The sequence below is a fragment of the Balaenoptera acutorostrata genome, chromosome 9 (genome assembly GCF_949987535.1).
Source record: "Balaenoptera acutorostrata chromosome 9, mBalAcu1.1, whole genome shotgun sequence".
In the NCBI taxonomy this organism is placed as follows: domain Eukaryota; kingdom Metazoa; phylum Chordata; class Mammalia; order Artiodactyla; family Balaenopteridae; genus Balaenoptera; species Balaenoptera acutorostrata.
The window spans coordinates 49,569,128-49,591,537 of NC_080072.1; the positions used below are offsets into that span (position 1 = coordinate 49,569,128).

At 45.3% G+C, this 22,410-nt stretch overlaps 1 protein-coding gene across 5 annotated transcripts in view; it reads right to left on the reverse strand.

The window, feature by feature from the left end:
• The window catches only part of LOC103015172 (synaptotagmin-9), a 247,377-nt gene that overhangs the window by 85,528 nt on the left and 139,439 nt on the right, over nt 1–22,410 (reverse strand). For 4 of the 5 annotated variants that reach the window (XM_007172823.2, XM_057552223.1, XM_028164140.2 and 1 more), the window contains 3 exons: nt 13,682–13,802; nt 12,042–12,213; nt 9,787–9,916 (listed from right to left, as the gene is read on the reverse strand). In XM_007172823.2, the coding sequence (XP_007172885.2) occupies nt 9,787–9,916; nt 12,042–12,213; nt 13,682–13,802 (423 nt within the window). Of the gene's footprint in view, nt 1–9,786; nt 9,917–12,041; nt 12,214–13,681; nt 13,803–22,410 lie in introns of those variants that run through there. The other variant, XM_057552224.1, reaches the window with a different exon arrangement.

Genomic DNA, 22,410 nt, shown 5'->3' on the forward strand with positions numbered 1-22,410 from the left:
TTTCTCTCTCTATTCTGCCACCTATGGGGTTGGCCTCACCCTAACCCTGCTTCCTCTAGAGGTCCAGAAGGGCTACAGCTGTTCCTGGCATGTATGCTTCTTTACTTACATCCAACAAGAAAGAGAGAGCGTCTTTGTCCAAGCATTCACACCAAACGCTCTATAATACTCTCTGACTGAATCAGCTTAGATAGTACTAATTCCCATGGTTGGCTTGACGGGTTTAGCCCGGGACTAGGTCTTAGTTCCATTACTGGAGCCAAGGATGGAGCCAGGCTCCTTAGAATCCCCAAGGAGAAGTCATGGCCATCAGAAAGACATCCTGCTGTCTGTGTGGGTACCCACAGAACTAGGCAGGCTCCTTGTCAGCCCTCGTTCTGCTTTTCGTTCTTGGGGTGTGCGAACTAAAGCCATCTACCCCAACACAGCCATCTGTCTACAGAATGCACTCCACATTAACTTGCCTTTACTATTCTATTGCCTTCATTAACATTAACTTTAGGGCTTCTCTGGTGGCGCAGTGGTTGAGAATCTGCCTGCTAATGCAGGGGACACGGGTTCGAGCCCCGGTCTGGGAAGATCCCACATGCCGTGGAGCAACTAGGCCCGTGAGCCACAGCTACTGAGCCTGCGCGTCTGGAGCCTGTGCTCCACGACAAGAAAGGCCGCCAATAGTGAGAGGCCCGCACACCGCGATGAAGAGTGGCCCCCGCTTGCCGCAACTAGAGAAAGCCCTTGCACAGAAACGAAGACCCAACACAGCCATAAATAAATAAATAAATAAATTTATTAAAAAAAAAAAACAACATTAACTTTACTATTCCCAGAGACTCTGGCCAAGATAGATGAAAGTTGCAGACAACATTATTGCTCATTACTGGGACTTTCCAAAAAACCATCAACTCTTCCTTAGAAAGTATCAACAGACGGTTTATACCCCAAAACTCTTTGAATCCTGGTCTCAAAATCCTCACGTTGCTGTGTCCACCTGAACTATTACATCATGATCTTTACCCAAGCCTAACCAAGCTTCCCCATCCCCTGAATCATCCCCCTTGCCATACTGAAAGGCCCACCTTAAACCATACTTGAAAATATCAATCAGATATTTCAATTACCATATTCATATTTCAATTATTCATATTCCCCTTCAATTACCAGGTAAGCAGTAAACTCAGCTTTGTCTTTTTAACAGGTTGTTCTGCTGACATTTGGCAGACAGCGTCCAACAGGCACATCTTCTGAAAGACTCATTTTCAGGAGCAGCGGCCTTCTAGACATTCTGTCCTTTGCCATTATCGGTGGAAAAATGTTGCCTGCCACATCAGTAAACAAAGGATGTTGGGGAATTCCCTGGCGGTCCAGTGGTTAGGTCTCCCTTTCACTGCAGTGGCCTGGGTTCAATCCCTGGTTGGGGAACTGAGATTCTGCAAGCCACGTGGCATGGCCAAAAAACCAAAACCACCTCCCCCGCACCAAAAAAACCCACAAAGGATGTTGCAGCCATCAAGCCTTCCCATTACAGCCTCCCCGACACAGGATGCCCCCCATCAAACCATCCCCGACAGTGCACCATGAGGAGACTCAGGATGAGAAAGCACAGGATACTGGCCCCAGAGAGCTGAGGTGCACATCAAAGGAACGATTTCAGTGAGCCCAGACTCTTGCATCTTCCCTTACATAGAAAAGCGCTAACTTCCTAACCTTGAGATATCGGGTCTTGTTTAATTAACAGTAATCTTGATGTTCCGACTACCTGGTCTTTGTTGCAAAAACTCCTATGTATCCTGGTTCCTCCCCTGTCTCTTTGGAGCAGTCCCTCAGAGCTATCAGAGAGGCTGCGTCCCGGGCTGAAGTTCTCAGTTTTGTGAGCCCAGTAAAACATAATTCTCAACTTCTAGGTTGTGCATTTTTTTTCAGTTGACACCAGGATGCTCCACCCTTGTCTTGGACCCCTAACCCAGGAAGTACTCTCCTCCCCACAGATAATCACGAGGGAGTGTGGTTCTTTCAGAGGTTGGCATAAGCCATTCTAGTTCATTTCATCTATGGGGGAAGAACTGGCCCATCAGCCCACAGTATTAGCAGTCACATCAGAACACCATTCTTGGAGATGAGACTGCTGAAGGCCCAAGCCCATTGTTAACCACTTTCTTATTTAATTACCATTCAAGTGTGCCGCAGGAACGCTCCAGGGCAGTGACTGCTGGGGCAGGGTCATTTGTAAGAGAGGAGAGTCAAGATGCAGTTGACTTTCTGTTTGGGCAGCAATGTTATTTTCCGACACATTGTTATTATCTTTTATACCTCGAGTGTTTACCTTAATGCTTCCGCAGTTTGTATGATTGCTATTTCTACAGACTCCTGGAAGAGTCACCGGTTTTGTACCCCAGTTGAAGATGAGAAAATGCTTAGCATCCTATTTTTTATTTTTTTTTCCTAAATCAGATAATTCTACACAAGAAGGAGGACTTGTTTGGGAAATACTGAATGCTCTTGGCTTTGTTTGCTGACCATTCCCTCCACCAGCTGGAAACACAACGCCCCATTAACACTAACCATGCGTACTGGTCCAAACTGCATTCTGGCCACTTACATCAATCGGCACAGATTCTAACAAGTTTGTTACATGTTTTTCAGATCTGCAACATGTAGCACATTTCTTTGTTCTTTGCAATCAGTTTTGCTTCAGTGGCCCTGCTGGTGTTTATGGATATTGGCATACTAAATCCCCCAATAAAAATAGTTTACTTTTTGAAAAAATATAATCTCAGTGATAAATCCTTTATTTTGTCCAAAAGATGCATTCCCTCTATTTTTCTCTTTTTTATCTTCACAGGTAGGCGGAGTGAATCATTACCTGATGTAAAATTGCTGCTAAAATGTTTCCCTGGTGAGAAAAGCCAACTTGTGGGCTAATGTCCTTGTCACCCCTCCTGATCAGTTCTCATTCAGGGTACAGCGGTCTGTCATTCACCATAGGGATGTCTGTGGTTTCTGCTTCCTCTGTCTCTTATGAAAGAAGATACTGAAGCACTCTAGAACCTGGACACGCATATCATCAGCATGAGGGGGACCTACATGATTTACTAAGGTGCCTAAGTTATTGTTCTGAATATTTCTCAAGTGCACTCGAAATGCAAAGCCACTACCATCAGAGGGCAGTTCATGGGAACGAAGTGGGGAAATGGTCTCTTCTCACGTCCTTCTCCTAAATGGAGAAAAGGTGATCAAAGCTTGGAGCTTAATAAGGACCATCTCCATTTGAAGAGCCCACTGTAAATTCAGTCTTGATACCTTTTACATCTTGCTCCGAACTGACTTCTCCTTTGGACTTCTTTGAGTGGGAAATTGTGGGACTTTAGAACTAGAGGAACCCAACTGCTTTCCTTACATGTCTCCTTCATTCATTCTTTCATTCATTCCTCAAATACTAATTTAATACCTATGTAACAGGGACAGTATTTCCATTCTCTGTAAATCATGCTGTTCCATGCAAAGGAATCAATGTTATATGTTCCTACAAACTGAGGGCAAATAACATGATGATCAGATAGGTCAATGAACAGACAGTCCCTACAGAAACAAAAGTCTCCAAAGCCAGGCCTCGCCAAGAGAAAAGAGACACATCGAAATCCCAAATGTTTCCTGTACACATTGAGAGGAAACCTTGGAGATCTGAACCTAAGTCATAGTATAAAGGGAATCATGCTCTGATATAAAGGAAGGTTCCACCAGCCGGAAAGAGGAAGTAGAGAGCCTTTGGTAGGAGAAATGGGGGCGGGGCTTGATGTGAGGTCCTGGCTTCACCCCTCAGGCTTGAAGTCTCGAGTTTCACGTGGGTTGAGGAGGAAGCTGAAGGCAGAAATGGCCCCTGTGCCAACACGGGGCTAGAGGAACAGGTAGAAATGGCCACGTAACTTTATGAGCATGAAGAGGGTGCCTGTAATGGCACTGAGTCTCCTGCAGCTCCTGTGTGCCCCTGAATGCTTGGAAGATGTGGAAAGGAGGTGACAATATTGGCCGACAAGGTTTTGGGGGGGGGGTCCAGTAAGTGGGGAAGTAACCTGTACCAAGGGCTGCAAAGAAAACCTCTCAGGCAAGAGGTGCTGCCAGGCCTCAGAGATCTGCAGGGCAGTCAAGAGGCGCAGTGTGGCCTGGTCAGCCTCGAGGGGGTCCCAGCAGCACACATAGTGACGACATCATCTGATGGCCAAAGACAAGCTGGACAACACACCCAGTCAGATGCAAGCACACAGATCTCCCCTCGTCACCAGGGCCTTTGCGCTTCTCTCGCCTAGGCGCCAGCTTGGGAAGGAGGAAGGAGACAGAAGGCAGGTTGCAACTCCCTTGGGCTTTCCCACCCTGTGCCTAGTGCCTGCTTCTTTTTTTTCTGGTTTCAGTTTCCTTCTCTGCTGGTCTGGTCCTCACCAGGACCCAAGGCCTACACATACTCAAACTCCCTGATGGGAACCTGATCTCCCACTTGGCTTCTTCCAGTCAACCCCTCCTCTTTCTAGGGAATCACTCCTCTTTCCTAAATCTGTTGTGAATAGCAGTTGGCCCAGAGTGATAAAGCCTTTGACTCCCTCACTTCAGAATCTTCTGGGAAGGGGCTTCCCTGTTGGCGCAGTGGTTGACAGTCTGTCTGCTGATGCAGGGGACACGGGTTCGAGCCCTGGTCTGGGAAGATCTCACATGCCGCAGAGCAACTAGGCCCGTGAGCCACAACTACTGAGCCTGTGCGTCTGGAGCCTGTGCTCCACAACAGGAGAGGCCGCGATAGTGAGAGGCCCACGCACTGCGATGAAGAGTGGCCCCCGCTTGCCGCAACTGGAGAAAGCCCTCGCACAGGAACTAAGACCCGGCACAGCCATAAACAAACAAACAAACAAACATTAAAAAAAAAATCTTCTGGGAAGCAGAAGATTGGGGTCACTTGTGTCCATTTCCCTGTCCTGCCAGGGGGACACTTCTCAGCAAGTCTACTCTCAACGCTCCTGCTGGAGTGGGACCAGGTCACATTTCCATGACCCCTGACCTCCAGCAAACTGGACCAGGGGTGGACACTTAACCCAACCTGGGTAATCTTGGGGATGTGTGGACTTTGAAGACTCCAGGTAGGCCCTGGTGGGCCCTTGATGGATAATATCTAGAGCTTGTTTAAAGGGCCTGCTAGAGTAACTCCCAGTCGAGTCTGGGTGATGACATTTGCCTTAGCTATACAGCTCTAAATCTACACCCGTAGGGCGGCAGAGGCTGGAAGATGGGGACTCTGTCTCTGCCAGGGTGTACTGTGCCACACCTGCCCCTAGTTACGCTGGGAACTGCGTAACCCAGAGTGGCAGGGGGCTTCCAGCTCTTTGAGGTGGTCCTGCAGACTGTCAGACTAACCAGGTGCACAGAGAAAATGCTGAGCTTGGAGACAGGAAGATTTGTTCACACCTGAGCACCCTTGAGCAGGACTTCGGGGTTCAGGATCTTACATCTCTGTCAATCAGGGGAATGCTGCTGACCTTCACTGTGTATTCTGATTGGAGTCTATCCCTTTTAGAAAAGTAAAACCTGACTTAACCCAATGGTGTCTGTGGTCTGCTCTTCCCATCAAACCAAGTTTACTACTTGTTAATCCAGAGGTCAGGCAGCACTTCACACGGAAGTGATGAAAACCTGGAACTATTTCTATTATTCTCCCCGGAGCTGCATGGTGTGGGCCAGCTCCGAGTGCAGGGGTGGGAAAGGTGCCGGGATGTGGCCAGGCCAGCACCGTCTTCTCTTGGATATATGGAGGAGAGGGCGGTGGGAGCTCTGTCAGAGCTCTGACATCCCCTGAGGCTCCGTGGAGGGGACGCTCCTGTCCCCTCGGCCCAGGCAGCCCACTGAGGGAGTTTACACAGCTTCCCAAGCCTCTGACATCATGGAGAGAAAAGGGAGCAGCACTGGCTGACCTTTGAGTGTGCAGTGAAGCCATCCAGATTCTCTGAGACAGAAACGGATTTCTGAACTCATTGGCTTTGAAGACTCCACCTGCCACCTGCTCTGGCAAGGTCAGGGTGTGTTGGATGCAGCCCCAAGCAGGCTGCCAGATCTCTGCAGGGCTCAGGGTTCAGTCCTAACCTGGTCCCTCAGCCCCCAGCAGCGAAGAGCTTCTGCCAGGCCAGCCTCCCTTCGTACTAAATCCGAACTACCCCATATCTTCTCTCTTCTCTCTCTCCCTCATTCATTCTTACACAAATGCTTATGGACACACACACACATCCAGAGAACTGCAACTTAATTGCTGTTTTTGTTTTACAGCAGAAAATTTAACGGTTCTTAGTGTAACAGCAACTTATCTTTAAGGCCAAGGAAGACAGGAGAAAGAACAGAACTGAAATACGTGTGTCTATATCCAGCCAAGTCACAAATGACCCCTTCTCCCAGTGGGAGGTGATGGCTCACCAGCATGTGGGGTGTGGGGTACGCCCAACCTTCCTTTTTCCCTCCGTGACCAACATTATGATGTTTCTTTGTGCGACAGTCCCATGAGGACACACAGCAATCCCTCAGAATGTGGGACATACATAGTAATGGTCATAACTGGGAATTTTACTGAGCATTTACTGGGTGCCAGCCACGGTGCTTCACATACATTAGGTTGTTTAATCCTCACAATCACCCTTGTGGGACAGGCACTATTACAACCACTTTACAGAGGAGAAAACTGAGATTCAGCAAGAGAAAAACAGGCAACTGAGTGGCAGCACGGGGACTTGAATCTAGGTCCATCCACGTCAAAACCGCTCTGCCCGCGGCCTCCTCCATGCTGACAGCTGTCAGCAAAGCACGGGCACCCCTCTGACCCTGCTTTTCATCTCATCCGGTACCACTGCCCCAATTCCACTCATAACATGTTTATTCTTAAAAGGGAAAGTATTGCTTCTCCTCTCAGGATGGATCCGAAGTCCCAGGCATGTACTTCAAAGACACATGAAGCGGGCTTCCCTGGTGGCGCAGTGGTTGGGAGTCTGCCTGCCAATGCAGGGGACACGGGTTCGAGCCCTGGTCCGGGAGGATCCCACATGCCGCAGAGCAACTAGGCCCGTGAGCCACAATTACTGAGCCTGTGAGTCTGGAGCCTGTGCTCCGCGACAGTGAGAGGCCCGCGCACAGCGATGAAGAGTGGCCCCCGCTCGCTGCAACTGGAGAAAGCCCTCGCATAGAAACGAAGACCCAACACAGCCAAGGATAAATAAATAAAATTTTTTTTTTTAAAAAAAGACAAGACACATGAAGCAACAGGGTAGGAAAAGCCTCCCTTGGTTTGCCTTCCATATAAGGGACATTTCATTTCCTTAGTTCTGCTGCAACCATTGAGAAAAGACCACTGAATTCGCCGAAGTAATTCTAGCTGCTGTAACAAATGACCCCCAAGTTTCAGTGGTTTAACTCTAAAAACATGCATCTCTCACAAAACCGTCCAACAGAGATTTGCAGTAAGCCAAGTGCTCAGGGTTTAAGGCATGGCTCCCGGGCAGCCAGTCATAGGGTGCTTCCGCCTGGGCAGTGAGGGCAGCCTCCCAGGCCCGCTTTCCACACGTTCCCTCCTGTAAGGTGCACATGCGTGCTCAGGGCCCCGTGTTCACAGCCCCATCCACAGTCGCTCCCTGGTAAGGTCACTGAGACAGACGTGCTTGTGCACACAATCAGGGCTCCCGTCTCAGCCCCACGCCACACCCTTGATCCTCACTCCTTTCCCATTTCCTGTGTCCCGAGAGGCACAGAGCCCTGACAGCCTTTGACACTTCAGGTTACAAATAAGAATGAAAGTCGGCAGTGACTTCGCAAGGGCGCAAAAAGCCTATCACAAGTGCTCTAACTGCCCCTGCTAGTGACAGGCTCTGGCAGTCCACAGAGAGACTCCTCTGAGAATTCCACCAGGAACTGAAGAAGTGATGTGCACTACCTAGCACCAGTCCCCCCCACTGTGAAGTGGTTCACAGGTTCTACGGTCTCCCGTAGGGACTAATTTTGAGCCCAGGAAACAGTCTTCACTTCTACGGCCCAAGGACAGAGGTGTCCTCAAGGACCTGCAAATTAGGAGGGCCCTAGGCTCTCCTTGAGTATACCACCCGGAGGCCCTGAAGCTTAGAATCAGTCCACAGACCCTGTCCTGTTCTTCCCCTCCGGCAGGATCTCCAACAAAGAAAGACTGTCCGTCCCTTCATCCCCTGGGGCCCTCCTGCCTCTCCATGGCTGCCCCGCATGTTTACTTAGACTCTCCTGACTGGCCAGGGCAGCAGAATCCACACTGGGTGAGGCTCTGGTCTTGGCCTCTCAGGATGGCTTTGCAGGGAACAGAGCTGCCTGCCCTGGGAGAGTAAGCAGAAGCTCTCTGCCTGGAACCCACGCTCTCTGGTGTCCCTGTTCCCAGGGGCTCAGCTCTCTTCGCTTCCCAAGAGCAGGAGGGACTAAGCCTTCAGGGACAAGCTCATCCAAGCATGACACTTGCTTCCTTGGTGCCCCTGTAGCACTTGATGTAGATGATAATGCTTACGATTGTGCACTTCAGTGATTAGTTTACACACCATCCTCTCTCTTATGGTCTATAAGCTCTCCAAGGGAAGGAAAGGTTTCTTACATCTATATTTTCTCTATCTAATATGGCATTTGACCCACAGAAATGTCACTTAGTGAATGCGATTTATTTCTGAGAGAATGAGTTAGTAAATAAAAAAAAGGGTGAGTCACTGAGTAAGGATGAATGGGGGAAGAATAAATGAAAAGGCAAGGATGGGAGGAGTGAGTGAATGAATAAGGGTGGGAGGCAGAACCATGGTCCACTGCCTCCAAGTATCCACTCTCTTCTTCTACCTTGCAACGAGAATCCTGCTCTTTCAGTTGGGCACATAGCCACTGACAAAAAGAATACACTTCCTACCCTCCCTTGCAACCATACATGTCTGTATGACTAAGTTCTGTGACTAATTTAAATGGAAGTAGCAGTGTTGCATAAGACATCAAGGAAAATCCTTTAAAAAGGAATGTGTGTGCTTTTGGCTCTTGTCTTCACCTTTCTATGGCCTGGAAGATATGTGATGGTTGGAGCTTAGCAGCCATATTGCTCAATGAGGTGACCTCAAAAAAAAAAAAAAAAAAAAACACCTCACACTGGGACAGGGAAGCAGAAAGACAGAAGTCTACATCTCTGTCAACCACAGAGCCACTTTAACAGCCTAGACAACCTTCCTAGACAACCTTCCTCTGGACCTTTTTTATGTAAGAGAGAAATAAATTTCCATTTCACTTGTTATTTTGTGGTTTGCTGACTTGGGGGTTTTTATCATATACAGTTGATACTAACCAGTTTGCCCAGAATCACAGGTTCATGCTACAGCCAGTCTCAGAATCCATGCGTCCTCTCTCCCAGTCTCAAGTTTTTTCTGATGCTAGCTGTAAGTCACTCTATGATGGCCTGGACCTCCACACTCACTCAGATCCTGCAGATGTCCTCCAAATGTCAACCCAAAGCCATAACATGAAATAAGAGAATCTTGATCTTTTTTGAAAACAATCAAAGTAACAGATGATCCCTGATCAATGTTCAAAACCTACCAGACTGGCAGGGAGCACAGACTCAATCTCAGATTGAATGCAATTCCCAACAAGCGGTCCCAGGAAATGCAACCAGGGAAACACATTGCTGACCATAGACCCTGGTACACTCACATTTTTGGTGGCTCCTGCATTTCAACAGTAAAGCATTTATTCTTCGGCAAAGAGGAGCACGTGGGAGTAGGGTCTTACCTCCACCAGGGAATGCCAGTGTGCAATGGGCTTGCGCGGATATGACAACATTTCACTCCAGTGGTCTCTGCCCAGCCTCTCAGCTTCGTTGCCTACTTGACACACGCCGATGATCTCATTGTGACCTACACTGTGAAAATGGTGCACAATAGTTTTTTCCTTAAATTTTGGTATGTAAGAGCAGCAACTACTCAGTTAAACTGATAGAGGAATTAGGGAAGGGGGGGTCCTTTTCATTCCCTAATTTAAAACTACAGGCCAAGCTTAATAGCCACTAGGACTCGGGTTCCCATATTTCACTCGGAGCACAGAGAGGAAGACCAGAATCTGGCCCTCACACAGCTCAGCTGTCGGAACACTGGCATGGCTTAGCTTGTCCGCAAGAACCTGTGTTGGAAGAACCCCCTGCTGCATGCAAAGGATGCCCCTTCTGGTTCTGGAACAAGGTTGACCTCAGGCCTCCAAATCCATGTAATGAAAAGGGGGCCATCTGAAACGAGTTTCTTGCACTAATGGCTGCTTCATTCCTGCAAGAGGGAACCAAGTACAGGTAAGGGAGAAGCTCTGAGTCTGTCAGCTGTAGCCTTGAGCTCACAAAGGGGGCAGAGTGGAGGAGGCTCCTGGGTCATCTTGCAACCCCTCTCTTTAGAGAACGTGTTGTCTTTTTGTGCTCTTCCCTCCTTCCTTGCAAGCCCAGCTTTGCTTCTTTGACCCAACTTGAGTTCCCTACTGCAGAAATACTCAGCTCCTTTAATACTTAGCTAGTATTTCTGAAACATCCCTGGGTAGATCTCTGCCTTGGACCATTTCTTTTTTCCTTAACGGTTTTTGGTTAGAAGTCCTTTGCATATATCCAGAATGACATGGCCCATCCTTTAACTCTCTGGGATCCAAATTCACAGACTTCTTCTCTTTCTTTTTCCTTCCTACAAGGATGAGGGATTTTTCTCCTATTTGTGTACAGGGAGCAAGGGGGAGACAAGGGTGGGGAAGCAGTGTGAAGGATATTGGATTCTATGCTCATTAAAATCAGTTGCATGCAGAAGCCCCATGAATTCTGCCATGGATTTTTCCAGGCCAGATTCATGAGTTTACTGAGAATTAAATTGAAGCAGAGCTCACATAATCAGATTTGTCGATGCGGGAAACTTGGCAATAGCTTGAAAAATACTGGCCCAGCCTTCCACGGCTGGTGGGCAATGTCCCCTCCTGTGGCCCGACACTATTTGTGTTGTGTGTCGTCCAGAGGAGACAAGATGAGGTCTACTGCCCAGCGTGGGCTATCACACCCATGGCAGCTGAGCCATCCCATGTGCTCCCTGGGTTGCAAGACGATTATGCTTCACCCAGGCATCTCTGCAAAGAGTGTTCAGGGCATTGAGGCTGCCTTACTGACATTTCAGGGGTCTGTGGGAAAATTTTCAGTTGCAAATAATATTGTAAGATATTAGAAGTCAGATTTTTTTTTCTTTTTATAATTGTGCCCAGACCATGTGGGAGGTTTCCAATTAAAAACAGACTTTGCATTTCAGTCTAATGACTGGTTTAACATGTATAATTCCCTGTTGGTACTTCCTTTGCATATTAAAATGACTGTTTTTCAAATCTGTCCTTTAAATACACAATTGGCTACAATGCAGGCTATAAATATCTCTTCTGTGCTGTATTAATTAGAAAGTCGAGCGTCTTATACATTTTAATGTACCCTGTCATCCATCCTGATTCTAGCATTTTCAAGAGAACATTTCTGTGTTTGCTTTCAGACTTAAGTGGATAGAAACGATCTTTATTAAACACATTGGGAGAAGAAAAAAAAAAGAACGAAATTACGTATTTAGAAATGTTGATGGTCTGGCTAAAGTAATCATTCTGCTGTTTTGAGTGTTTTATCTTTCTGATAAAGGCCAGGTAGGATTGCCTGAGAGAAGATTAAGATCTGTGGGGTCACAGTTCTCTAAGCTGAGATTCTGAGGGGTGCACAGGGATGGAGAGGGGAAGAAGTAGAGGAGGGAGGAGAATGGAGGAGGAGAAAGACAGAAGAAACGGGAGAGCTTAGAGGCACTTTGGTAATCTGACTCTACCGCATTGCTTGTAAAATGGTGACGCCTTGTCAATCAGCTCTCAGTGTGCTGCTCACCCGACTCTTCTCCTGTGGCTGCACTAAGACGCCAGCTAAGAATCCACGGCTGGCACCCCCCGCCCCCCAACCCTGGGCACAGTGGACTTGCAAGGAGAAACAGCTCTAGGCCTCTCACCGGTCGTAATCCATGACCGCTACGGACAAGTAGATTTGGTCAATATTCTCGGGAGGGACGTCAAAGACTATGGCTTCGTTGTAAACAGGATTCAGAGTGTTCCTCTTGGTGGACGTTTTCCTCTTCTTCAATCGCCTGCCATCACACATCAATGAGACTTTCACGTAGGGATCTGTACAGGCCATGAGAAGCAGAGGTACTGTGAGGATACACGCAGATTTAGGCCAGAGGTTTCGTCACGGCAGAGTTTCAAGGACCATGGTAGGCAGAACCCCTTTACCTGCCTGTGGACTGGAGTTGGAGGATTTTAATTAACACGATGTCTGGGCAGGGACTGGAGTTGGGATAATTAAGTCATTCATTCAGGAAGAAGCACAGGACTCTCTCCCCTCAAAATGAGTGGAATTTAAAAATAGTGTGAAAACATGTTACCGAATTAGATTAGGATTCAGGACCTGCTAGGCTGTCACAGGAAGGGAAATGCAAAGCCATTCCCAAAGCATGGGGAAACAGGCTGCAGGACCTGACTTGGAGCCACCTCGGGGAATCTTTTTCTAAAAACTAGGTCTTTAGGAAAGGGAGAAGCTAAATTCCTAGAGGACTGGGAAAACTTGGGGTGGGGGTGGGTTTCCTTCAGTGCAGGGGCCTCAAGCCCTAGAGTTGCCTGCAGTCGGGCTGCAAAGGGAGAAGCAGTTCATCAGGGAGAGAAAGGACACAGGCTTGCTTGTGGTGCCACGCTGGGATGGGGCAACAGGTGGCAAGGCTGGTCTCTGCTTCAGGTGGAGGTTTCCTGGTTTCACCTCACTATTCTGCTCAGTGGGGAGTCCTTCTTGCTTCACCTGCCTGACCATGTGTTGCTCTGACACCCATACACTGTCTGGGGGGACTTAGAGGGTCAGAAGAGGCCATATCTTTTTTTCTGCTTGAATAAAACACTGGCATCCAGGAAGCAAAATATATTGCATCTTTTGATTTCAGTGACCAAAAGCCAGTCAACTGGGGGTTTTGCGACCACATTTTGGGAGCCCCTGAAGAGGTGGCTTGTGAACTTGTATAAAAGGAACTGCATATCAGGGTTTTTTCTGTTAGGGTTTAGAATTTAAGGCTACATGCTTGATTCACTGGAAAAACCAAACTGCATAGTTCACTGATGCACCTTTTTATATAAGGATATTGGATATCAATCTTCTAAAAGCCTGAGGTGATGATGATTGCTTGTATGTGAGGAAAGACCCAATTAGATAAGCTATATCAGCATGTGCAAACTGTAGGTCCAGTCCACAATTATGTGAAGGAGAAGACCTAAGAGAGAATAATGGTAATAATAATGAAAGCTAACACCGAGGAGCATTTAGTGTGTGCCAGGCACCCGTTCTTAGGTGTCATATGTATTAACTCACTTAATCTTGTAACAACCGAAAGAGCCAGATACTATTATTGTCCTCATTTTTACAGATGGGGAATCTAAAGCCCAGAGAGATTAAGTGACTTGCCCAAGGTCACACAGCTATTAGGTCTAGGACTAGGATTAAACTTAGGCAGTTTGGTTCCAAAGTCCACGCACTTTATTACTCTACTGGAAGCTTCATAAGGTGCTACATAAGAACGTAGGAGGAAATCTGCATTTGAGATTGTCCCACCTGATGCTCCTGTTATGTCCATTGCCTTTAAATTCCTTGCTTTTATAATGGTAATGGTCAGCCTGCCGGCCGTGGGAAGATAGCAGAGGGAAAACATCAGCTCTCCAAGATCCACGTTGTCCTGTTGAGAGAGCACAAACTGAAGCATTAGAAAGTGCCTTCAGCCTGGTGCACACAGGGGCAGGGGCAGGGCAGCATTGCAAGGGACCGCACTGCTCCTGCGGCTCATCTCCCGGATGCCTGGTGCCCTTCCCCTTCACGTAATCAAGCAGATGAAGGAGAATAAATGCCTGCACCTCGGGAGCACCGTCCCTAAGGAAGCACACTCGTCTTTAAATGGCAGAGCTGTGGAGCCCATCCAGGGTTCTGCCCCTCTTTCCAGCTACCTGCAGCCCTGCAAAGCATCACACAGGGCCCGCGGACCACAGCAGCCCCCAGAGCGGAAGCCCCCATAGCCTTAGCTATCCCCTACGGAGCCCGCCGTGTGGTTCCACTCATATCCCCGTCACATCCACACAGAGCCCCCAGGACAAAGCTACACAGAGAGGTGCCCCACAGTGCTGGGCTGCCCCACTGGCGGCCCAGACAGGCTCTGCACACAGCCCACCCATAGCCTTGTGCACTCTCTCAGGCAGGTCTCTGTACAGCCACTTGGAGACTCCCAACCCCCAGTTCCTACATAGCTTCCGCCACAGTTTTACCCACAGGCCTCACATAGCCCGCAGTGTCCTCCAGACAGTCACCGTCTATATGTATTCTTCCCCTATAGCTCCACACACCTCCCTACAGAGACCCCCCCCCACCCCAAGTTTGCTGCAATACCTCCGTACACTCCTGCAAACACTCCCCATCCCAGCACGCGCACGCGCACGCGCGCGCACACGCCCCTCCACCCACCAGAGCACCGCACGCAACTTTGTCACGTGCAGCCTGTGCAGACCAGCACGTGGCTCCGCTGGACCCTGCAAACACCTAGTCCCTACAGGGCTCTCGACGAAGACCCTGCAGCAGCCTGAGAGTGGCAGCCCGTGATAGCCCTGGACACACCTGGACACCTGCCCAGCCCCTGCACAGTCTCCAGGCAGGAAGAGATAGGTGGGGACCCAGACCCCGCAGGCCCCCGACGGCTGACACCCCTGGCTCCCACTTTGCTGCAGCTCTTGCCTTCTCTCGATGCGTCTCTAAGAAGCCCCATTTCCCTCTGCTGGGGAAAACATCTCCTGGGGCAGTGTGCAGTCATTCAAATAGGTCAGAAGACACAATTCTCTGTCTCCTTTTTAGCCCAGGGAAAGTATAACCAGAAAGGAAAAAAAAAAAAAGCCAGTTCATTTAGTTTCAATTTCTGTGATACCTGAGGTTATCGAGCTGGGTGTCTGTGTCTAATTAATACAGTTTCATACTGACAATGCTCTGGGGAGTCCGGTTTTTGCCCTCAACATCCACAGCCTCCCCTCCCCTCCTTGATTCTCCAAGGATGCTACTATTTTTAGAAGCACAGATTCTGCTCTGTAAGGTCACCTCGCCCAATCTCCCTCCTTGACCGCTTCTGCAGGAGGATGAGGCGAAGGGAGTCTGTTCAGTCGCTAAGGCAGATGGATTGCTCTGTATCCTCGAGCTCTCCCTGCTTCATGTAAATAAATGACCTCTCCTCGCAAGCAGGCCAGGCTCTTCTGGTTCCTGGAGCCCTAATATCAAGAGACCCAGGTAGCTGGGCCTTTCCCCCTGGGGTGGAGGTGTCACACGGGGCAGGTGCTGGACTGCTTTGTGCTCCCGGGTTCCCAACGGCAGGAGTAGGGTCTGCTGTTACTGAAGGATCTGACCCAGCTTCCTGCTGGTGGCGGAGGAGAAAGAGGAGCAACAGCTGTCCCCATAAATTATCTTTTCCCTTCTATACTCCCTGGCCTATTCCTTTGCCCTTGGACCTTTCCTGTCTGCCTTAAGCAGAAAGGCCCAGACACATGTCCTTCTCAGAGGACGTTTCACTGCACCTGGCTCAAGCCCCCTCTCCTCTCATCCTGCCCCAATAATCTTGGTTTTACAAAGTAAAACAGGAGCAACCAAAACCATGCCTAAGAAGCTTCATCATCATTTTTTCGGCATACAATTTCTGAGGGCCCACACTGCACAAGCTCTGTAGGGCTCAAGATGTGACGACGCAGTCCCTGCCCTCAAGACCAAGGCACATAGCTGAACGTAATGTGTCAAGCTACTTTTGTCCTAAGTACATTTTTCCCCAACGTAAACCTCATTCATAAATATTTATATTATATTGCTGTTTGCTCACGAGTTAAAAGGAAAAAAATTGCGCTTCAGATTTGGTTATATATTCAGAATATGAACTAGGGCAAAAGTCCACTTTCGTACTTAAAAAAAAAAAAACCCTGAGCAAATTAAAGAAAGGTTTATTAAGGGGAAAATGCTTGGTTTGATTTCCAAGTGTTTTAAAAATAAATCATTTAAAATTATCTAAATTATGAAAGTAAAAATGATAAAATTCAAATACAAAAGTTTTTAAGTATAATCATAAAATATGTCCTTTTCTTATGTACATCCCACCTAAGTCACTCCTTTCCCCAGAGTAACACTGTGGATAATCATGCACATTTTTCTTTTCATCCATGAACCATCCGTCCATTCATTTATTCACTTATTCTTCTAACATTTGTTGTGGTTGTGGTTGCTGAACATTGCTCTCGTCCAGGTGCTGAGAGCTGTTTCTGCTGTGGTGAACAACAGGTGTGGTCCCCTGAGAAGTGATGGGCTTGCTGGGATACGGAACAGAAGTTGATGGCACCTAATGCTAACTCTGCTTTCTCCCCATCAGCTGATGCTGATTTGGGGTTAAGAATCTGTAGATCTTGATGTTTATAAACATTCCTTAATTCAGTGGTTCTCAACCAGGAGCAATTTTGCTCCCCTAGGGCACATTTGGCATTATTTTTAATTGTCACAACTGGGGAGGCAGTTGTGTTACTGACATCTAGTAGGTAGAGTCCAGGGGTGCTGCTAAACATCGTACAATGCACAGGGAAGCCCCTCACTACAATGAATTATCTGGTCCAAAATGTCAATGGTGCCAAGGTTGAGAAACTCTGTCTTATACAGAAGTGCTTATATTGTTAGTAAAAATTTTTCCAGAATGCTGATAAAAGTCAAATATGAAAGAGTCGTGGAATGTTTGGCTTCTTTTCCAGCTTGACAGAAATCAGATATGCAGAGGTGCCCTGGGGGGTACAAGGGGAAGGAAAATGTCATACAGAGAAATGCTTCATTTGCTCCTGCTTTGTGTGGCCAAGTTCCGTATTGTTGGCAAGATATATATGTAGGGAATTTATAGCAAGTGTGTGTGTGTGAATTCTTTACCTGCCAATCTGTAAACTCTTTCTGTGGTATGTTTGCCTGTAGTGGTCTACGATAGCTCTAGTTTTTGTGTAACTAGCGCACTTTTGCATTCCTGTTCTTGGGTTCTTCTGGTGAAGTCCTTCCTAATTCCATGAAGTTCTAGAAGGGCTGCTGCAGGAATTCAGACTGACCAAAATATTCATGCCCCTGTCCACTACTGTCTGTTCAGGGATGAGTATGTAACCCAAGCAGGGAGTTTTAGAGTCTTCCCTGGGACTGAAAAAAATCAATATTGAGAAAGAGAAATTTTCATTTTATTGGGGTTATTCACTGGAAAGATATGAAACTAGAATTGTTGTAAGGTTCTTGTACTGTATATACTATAAGTAGTATAATATCACTTTAAGTTAGGCTGTGTATATTAAAGATGTATACTATAAACCCAAAAGAAATGACTAAAATAATACAAGGATTTATAGTTAATAAGCCAACAAAAGAGATAAGATACATGCTTTAAAAATATTACGTTAATCCAAAAGAAGGCAGAAAAAACTGAAAAGGGAATAAGACCAGAAGAGACAAATATGATAGAAATAGAAAACAAATAGTAAGCTGGTAAATTTAAACTCAACTATTCCAATAATTACATTAAATATAAAAGATCTAAGCATCAAAATAAAAGCAAAGATTATCTAATTCAGTAAAATAGCAAGACCCAATATTATGCTCTCTACAAGACATTTAATTTAAATATAAAGATATAAGTATATTAAAAGTAAAAGAATAAAAAAAGATATGCTACACTAACACTAATAAAAAGAAATCTGCAGTGGTTAAAATAATATCACACAAAGTATAGGTAAGAGCAATGAATATTACCAGGGACAAAAAGGGTCATTTCACTATGATAAAGGGGTCAATTCATCAAAAGCACATAACAATTCTAAATATTTATGCACTTTATAGCATACTGACAGAATACATGAAGCAAAAACTGATAGAATTGTGAGGATAAACAAGTTGTAGTCAGAGATTTGAATACTTGAACAATACTATTAACTAACTTGGCCTAATCAGGGGCATTAAAGAAACACCCTACCACACAGCAATAGAATACACATTCTTTTCAAGTGTACCCAGAACACTGAAAAAGATAGACCATATTATGGGCCACAAAACAAGTCTAGGGGCTTCCCTGGTGGCGCAGTGGTTGAGAATCTGCCTGCCAATGCAGGGGACACAGGTTCGAGCCCTGGTCTGGGAAGATCCCACATGCCGCGGAGCAACTAGGCCCGTGAGCCACAATTGCTGAGCCTGCGCGTCTGGAGCCTGTGCTCCGCAACAAGAGAGGCCGTGACAGTGAGAGGCCCGCGCACCATGATGAAGAGTGGCCCCCGCTCGCTGCAACTAGAGAAAGCCCTCGCACAGAAACGAAGACCCAACACAGCCAAAAATAAATTAATTAATTAAAAAAAAAACAAGTCTCAATTAAATATGAGAAGATTCAAAGTATATTTTCTGGTTGCAATGGAAATGAATTAGAAATCAATAACAAAAAGATATCTGCGAAATCTCTAAATATTTGGGAACTAAGTAACTTCTAAATAACCCATGGATCAAAAGGGAAATCAAAAGAGAAATTAGAAAGTATTTCGAACTAAATTGAAATGAAAAAACAACAAAAATTTGTGGATACAGCTAAAGCAGTACTCAGAGGGAAATTTATACCACTAAAATGCTTGTATTACACAAGGAGAAAAGTGTCAATTCACTGACCACCACTTCCACTTCAAGAACCCAGCAAATAAAAACAAATTAAAAGCAAAATAAGCAGAAGAAAGGAAATAATAAATATTAGATAGAATAATATAAAGATGTATATTTTAAATCATAGAGTAGCCACCTAAAGAACCAATAAGTACATGTAATCAGCCATTACTGGAGATAAACTGTAACCATAAAAATACTCAATTCAAAAAAAGGCAGGAAATAAAGAAGAAAAAAAGAAAGAAAGTACAGGTGGAACAAATAGAAAAGACAGATTTAAACACTACCATATTGATAATTACTTTAAATGTATATACCTGATAACTTCAATTGAAAGGACATAAATTTTCTGATAGGATCATAAAGCAAGACCCAACTACATATGCTGTCAACAGGAAATCCACTTAAAATATCATGACAGGGGACTTCCCTGGTGGTGCAGTGGTTAAGACTCCACGCTCCCAGTGCAGGGGGCCCAGGTTCAATCCTTGGTCCAGGAACTAGAGCCCACATGCATGCTGCAACTAAGAGTTCCCACGCCACAACTAAGGAGCCCGGGAACCGCAACTAAGGAGCCCATCGTCCACAACTAAGGAGCCCACGTGCCCAACTAAGGAGCTGGTGAGCTGTGACTAAGGAGCCTGCCTGCCTCAACTAAGACCTGGTGCAACCAAATAAATAAATTAACTAAAAAAAAATCACGACAAAGATAGGTTTAAAGGAGGAAAAAATTAGGCCATGTAAACAAACCTGGAGTGGATATATTAATATCAAGAAGATTTCAGAGCAAGGAATATTACCAGGGAGGAAGGGAATATTTCATTGACAAAGGTTAAAATCATCAAGAGGGCATAATCTTAAATGCGTATGTTTCTAATAACAGAACTTCAAAATATATTAAACAAATCTGATGGAATTAAGAGGAGAAATAGGCAAACCCACAAGTGGAGTTAAGAGATTCCAACACTGCTCTATCGGTAATTCATTGAACAAGGAAGCAGAAAAGAAGTAAGGATATAAAAGACTTGAACAGTATTATTGACCAACCTGACGTAGTTGATATTTACTCTACCTATTAATACTCCGTCAAACAACAGCAAAATGCACATTCTTTTCAAATATACACTAAACATTCAGCAAGATAAATCATATTCTGGGTCATTAAAAAATTCTCATTAAATCCAAAATGAATGAAATCATACAAAGTATGTTCTTTAACGATAATAAAATTAAAGTAGAATTCAGTCCTAGATATCTGGAAAATCTCCAAATATTTGAAAATTAAACAATACTTTTCTAAATTACCTATAGATCAAAGAAAAAAATCATAAGGGATATTAAAGATTATTTTGAACCGAATGGTAGTGGTTACATGACTATATACATGTGACAAAACTTGTACACTTAAAATTTGTTAATTTTATTGTATGTAAATTAATGGGGATTAAAAAATTCTGAAAAGACATTTTACAGAGGACTGTATTTTTGTCTTCTAGTTTTACTGTCCTGAATTCAGAGAATATGTCTTGATGGTTTTAACCACTGAAAAAATTATCCTATCCTATCCCATTCATTTGTGCTCAAATATGTCTGAAAATAATGCCTATGCTCTATTTGTAGGGGACATATTTCTATATGTCTATTAAATCAAGCTTGTTAATTTTGTATCCAAATCTTCTTCCTCTTGGAATTTATTATGATTTTGTCCTTTAAAATATGGTTTCTTCCCATTCTACTGTTTCACAGCCAAATTATTAGCAAACATTTAAACTATGGTTAAAATATTTATTTCTCTGCTCACTGCAGTTTCATAAAACCCATATCAACCCCCACTCTTAGATACATTTTTCATTTTCCTTGTGTATGTCCTTGAGTACTGTTTTTCCAGTGAGGGTTCACAGGTAGTTAAAGTAATCTTTATTATGCTCTAATTCTTTTTTTTTTTTTTAATAAATTTATTTATTTATTTATTTTTGGCTGCATTGGGTCTTTGTTGCTATGCGCAGGCTTCCTCTAGTTGTGGCGAGCGGGGGCTACTCTTCGTTGTGGTGCGTGGGCTTCTCATTGCGGTGGCTTCTCTTGCTGCAGAGCACGGGCTCTAGGCATGTGGGCTTCAGTAGTTGTGGCACGTGGGCTCAGTAGTTGTGGCTCACGGGCTCTAGAGCGCAGGCTCAGTAGTTGTGGTGCACAGGCTTAGTTGCTCCGTGGCATGTGGGATCTTCCTGGACCAGGGCTCGAACCCGTGTCCTCTGCATTGGCAGGCAGATTCTTGCCACCAGGGAAGTCCCTGTGCTCTAATTCTTAAAAAAAAGTTAGCTGGGCACAGAATTTAGGTTAAAATTACTTTACCTTAGAATCTTTTATTTTGTCACAATATATTCTAGTACTTCATGTTCCAGCTAGGGTGTCTGATGCCATTCTTTTGTAGATTTTTTTCCCTCAAGGAGGTTTTAAGATTGTCTCTTTGTACTTTTACTTTGTACTTGTACCTTCTGAAATTTCCCCGAAAGGTACTGATATCTTGTTTTCACTGTTTTGCTTGGTCCTCAGTGACTGATGTTAATTGGAATGTTTTTTCTCTTGCTTTAATCTCTTTTTCTCCAGTGATCAGTTGATCTGTTTGTTTACTTTGGACCTTCTCTTTCATGATGTTGGTTTTCTAGGACATCCCTAATTGTCTTTATTTATAACTGAAGGGTCCAAGCAAAAGTCTTTTACAGCTCATCATTTTGTGAGGCGCCTCATGAGGGAGTGGAGGCAATTTCATATTTTCATCTGATATATATAACTGGACATTCTGAAGAATTATTCTTTAATACTACTTGCATGATATTAACATCGCCAAAATTATTGAACTTTGGTTTTATAGTAGGTTACAAAACTTAGGCAAAGAGAATCATTATCAACAGACTTTTGATACCCCCATCTCCTCAATATTTTCTGAGTACCACTGTACTGGGTGGTCCTCAAGACCACCCTCAGGTCTGATGATTCATGAGAAGGACTCATAGGACCCAAAAAAGCTGTTCTACTCATAGTTAAGGTTTATTACAATAAAAGGACACAGATTTAAATCAGCAAAGAAAAAAAATTACATAGGGTGGAGTCCAGGAGAAACCAGGCATGAGTTTCCAATTGCCCTTTTCCAGTGGAGTCACACAGACAGCACTTAGTTCTCCCAGCAGTGATGTGTGACAACATATACAAAGTATCACCAACCAGGGAAGCTCACCTAAACCTTGATGCCCAAGGTTCTTACTGTGCGTGGTACGGAGTACCCACATGACTAACCTTAGCTGGTCAGTCTTTACTCCCCTTATCAGAGGGGGATCAGCATAGCCCAGAGCCCTAGGTGAACAAAAACAAGTGTCCATCATAAATCACACCATTAGCAAAAAATATTTGGTGTGGTCCAAGGTCTGTTTTACAAAGAACTCCTATCAGTCAGGATATTCTAAGGGCTTAGAGGTTATCTTTCAGTCAAGGACTAGTCCTTTCTTTGGAATGTGCAGGGTAGGGTCTAGGCACCCCAAGCTTGCTGAGTCAATCCTTTACTATACATACACCATGCTCTTATTTCAGCTTGCCTTTTCACACACATTTTCCTGTACTGAAAAGGG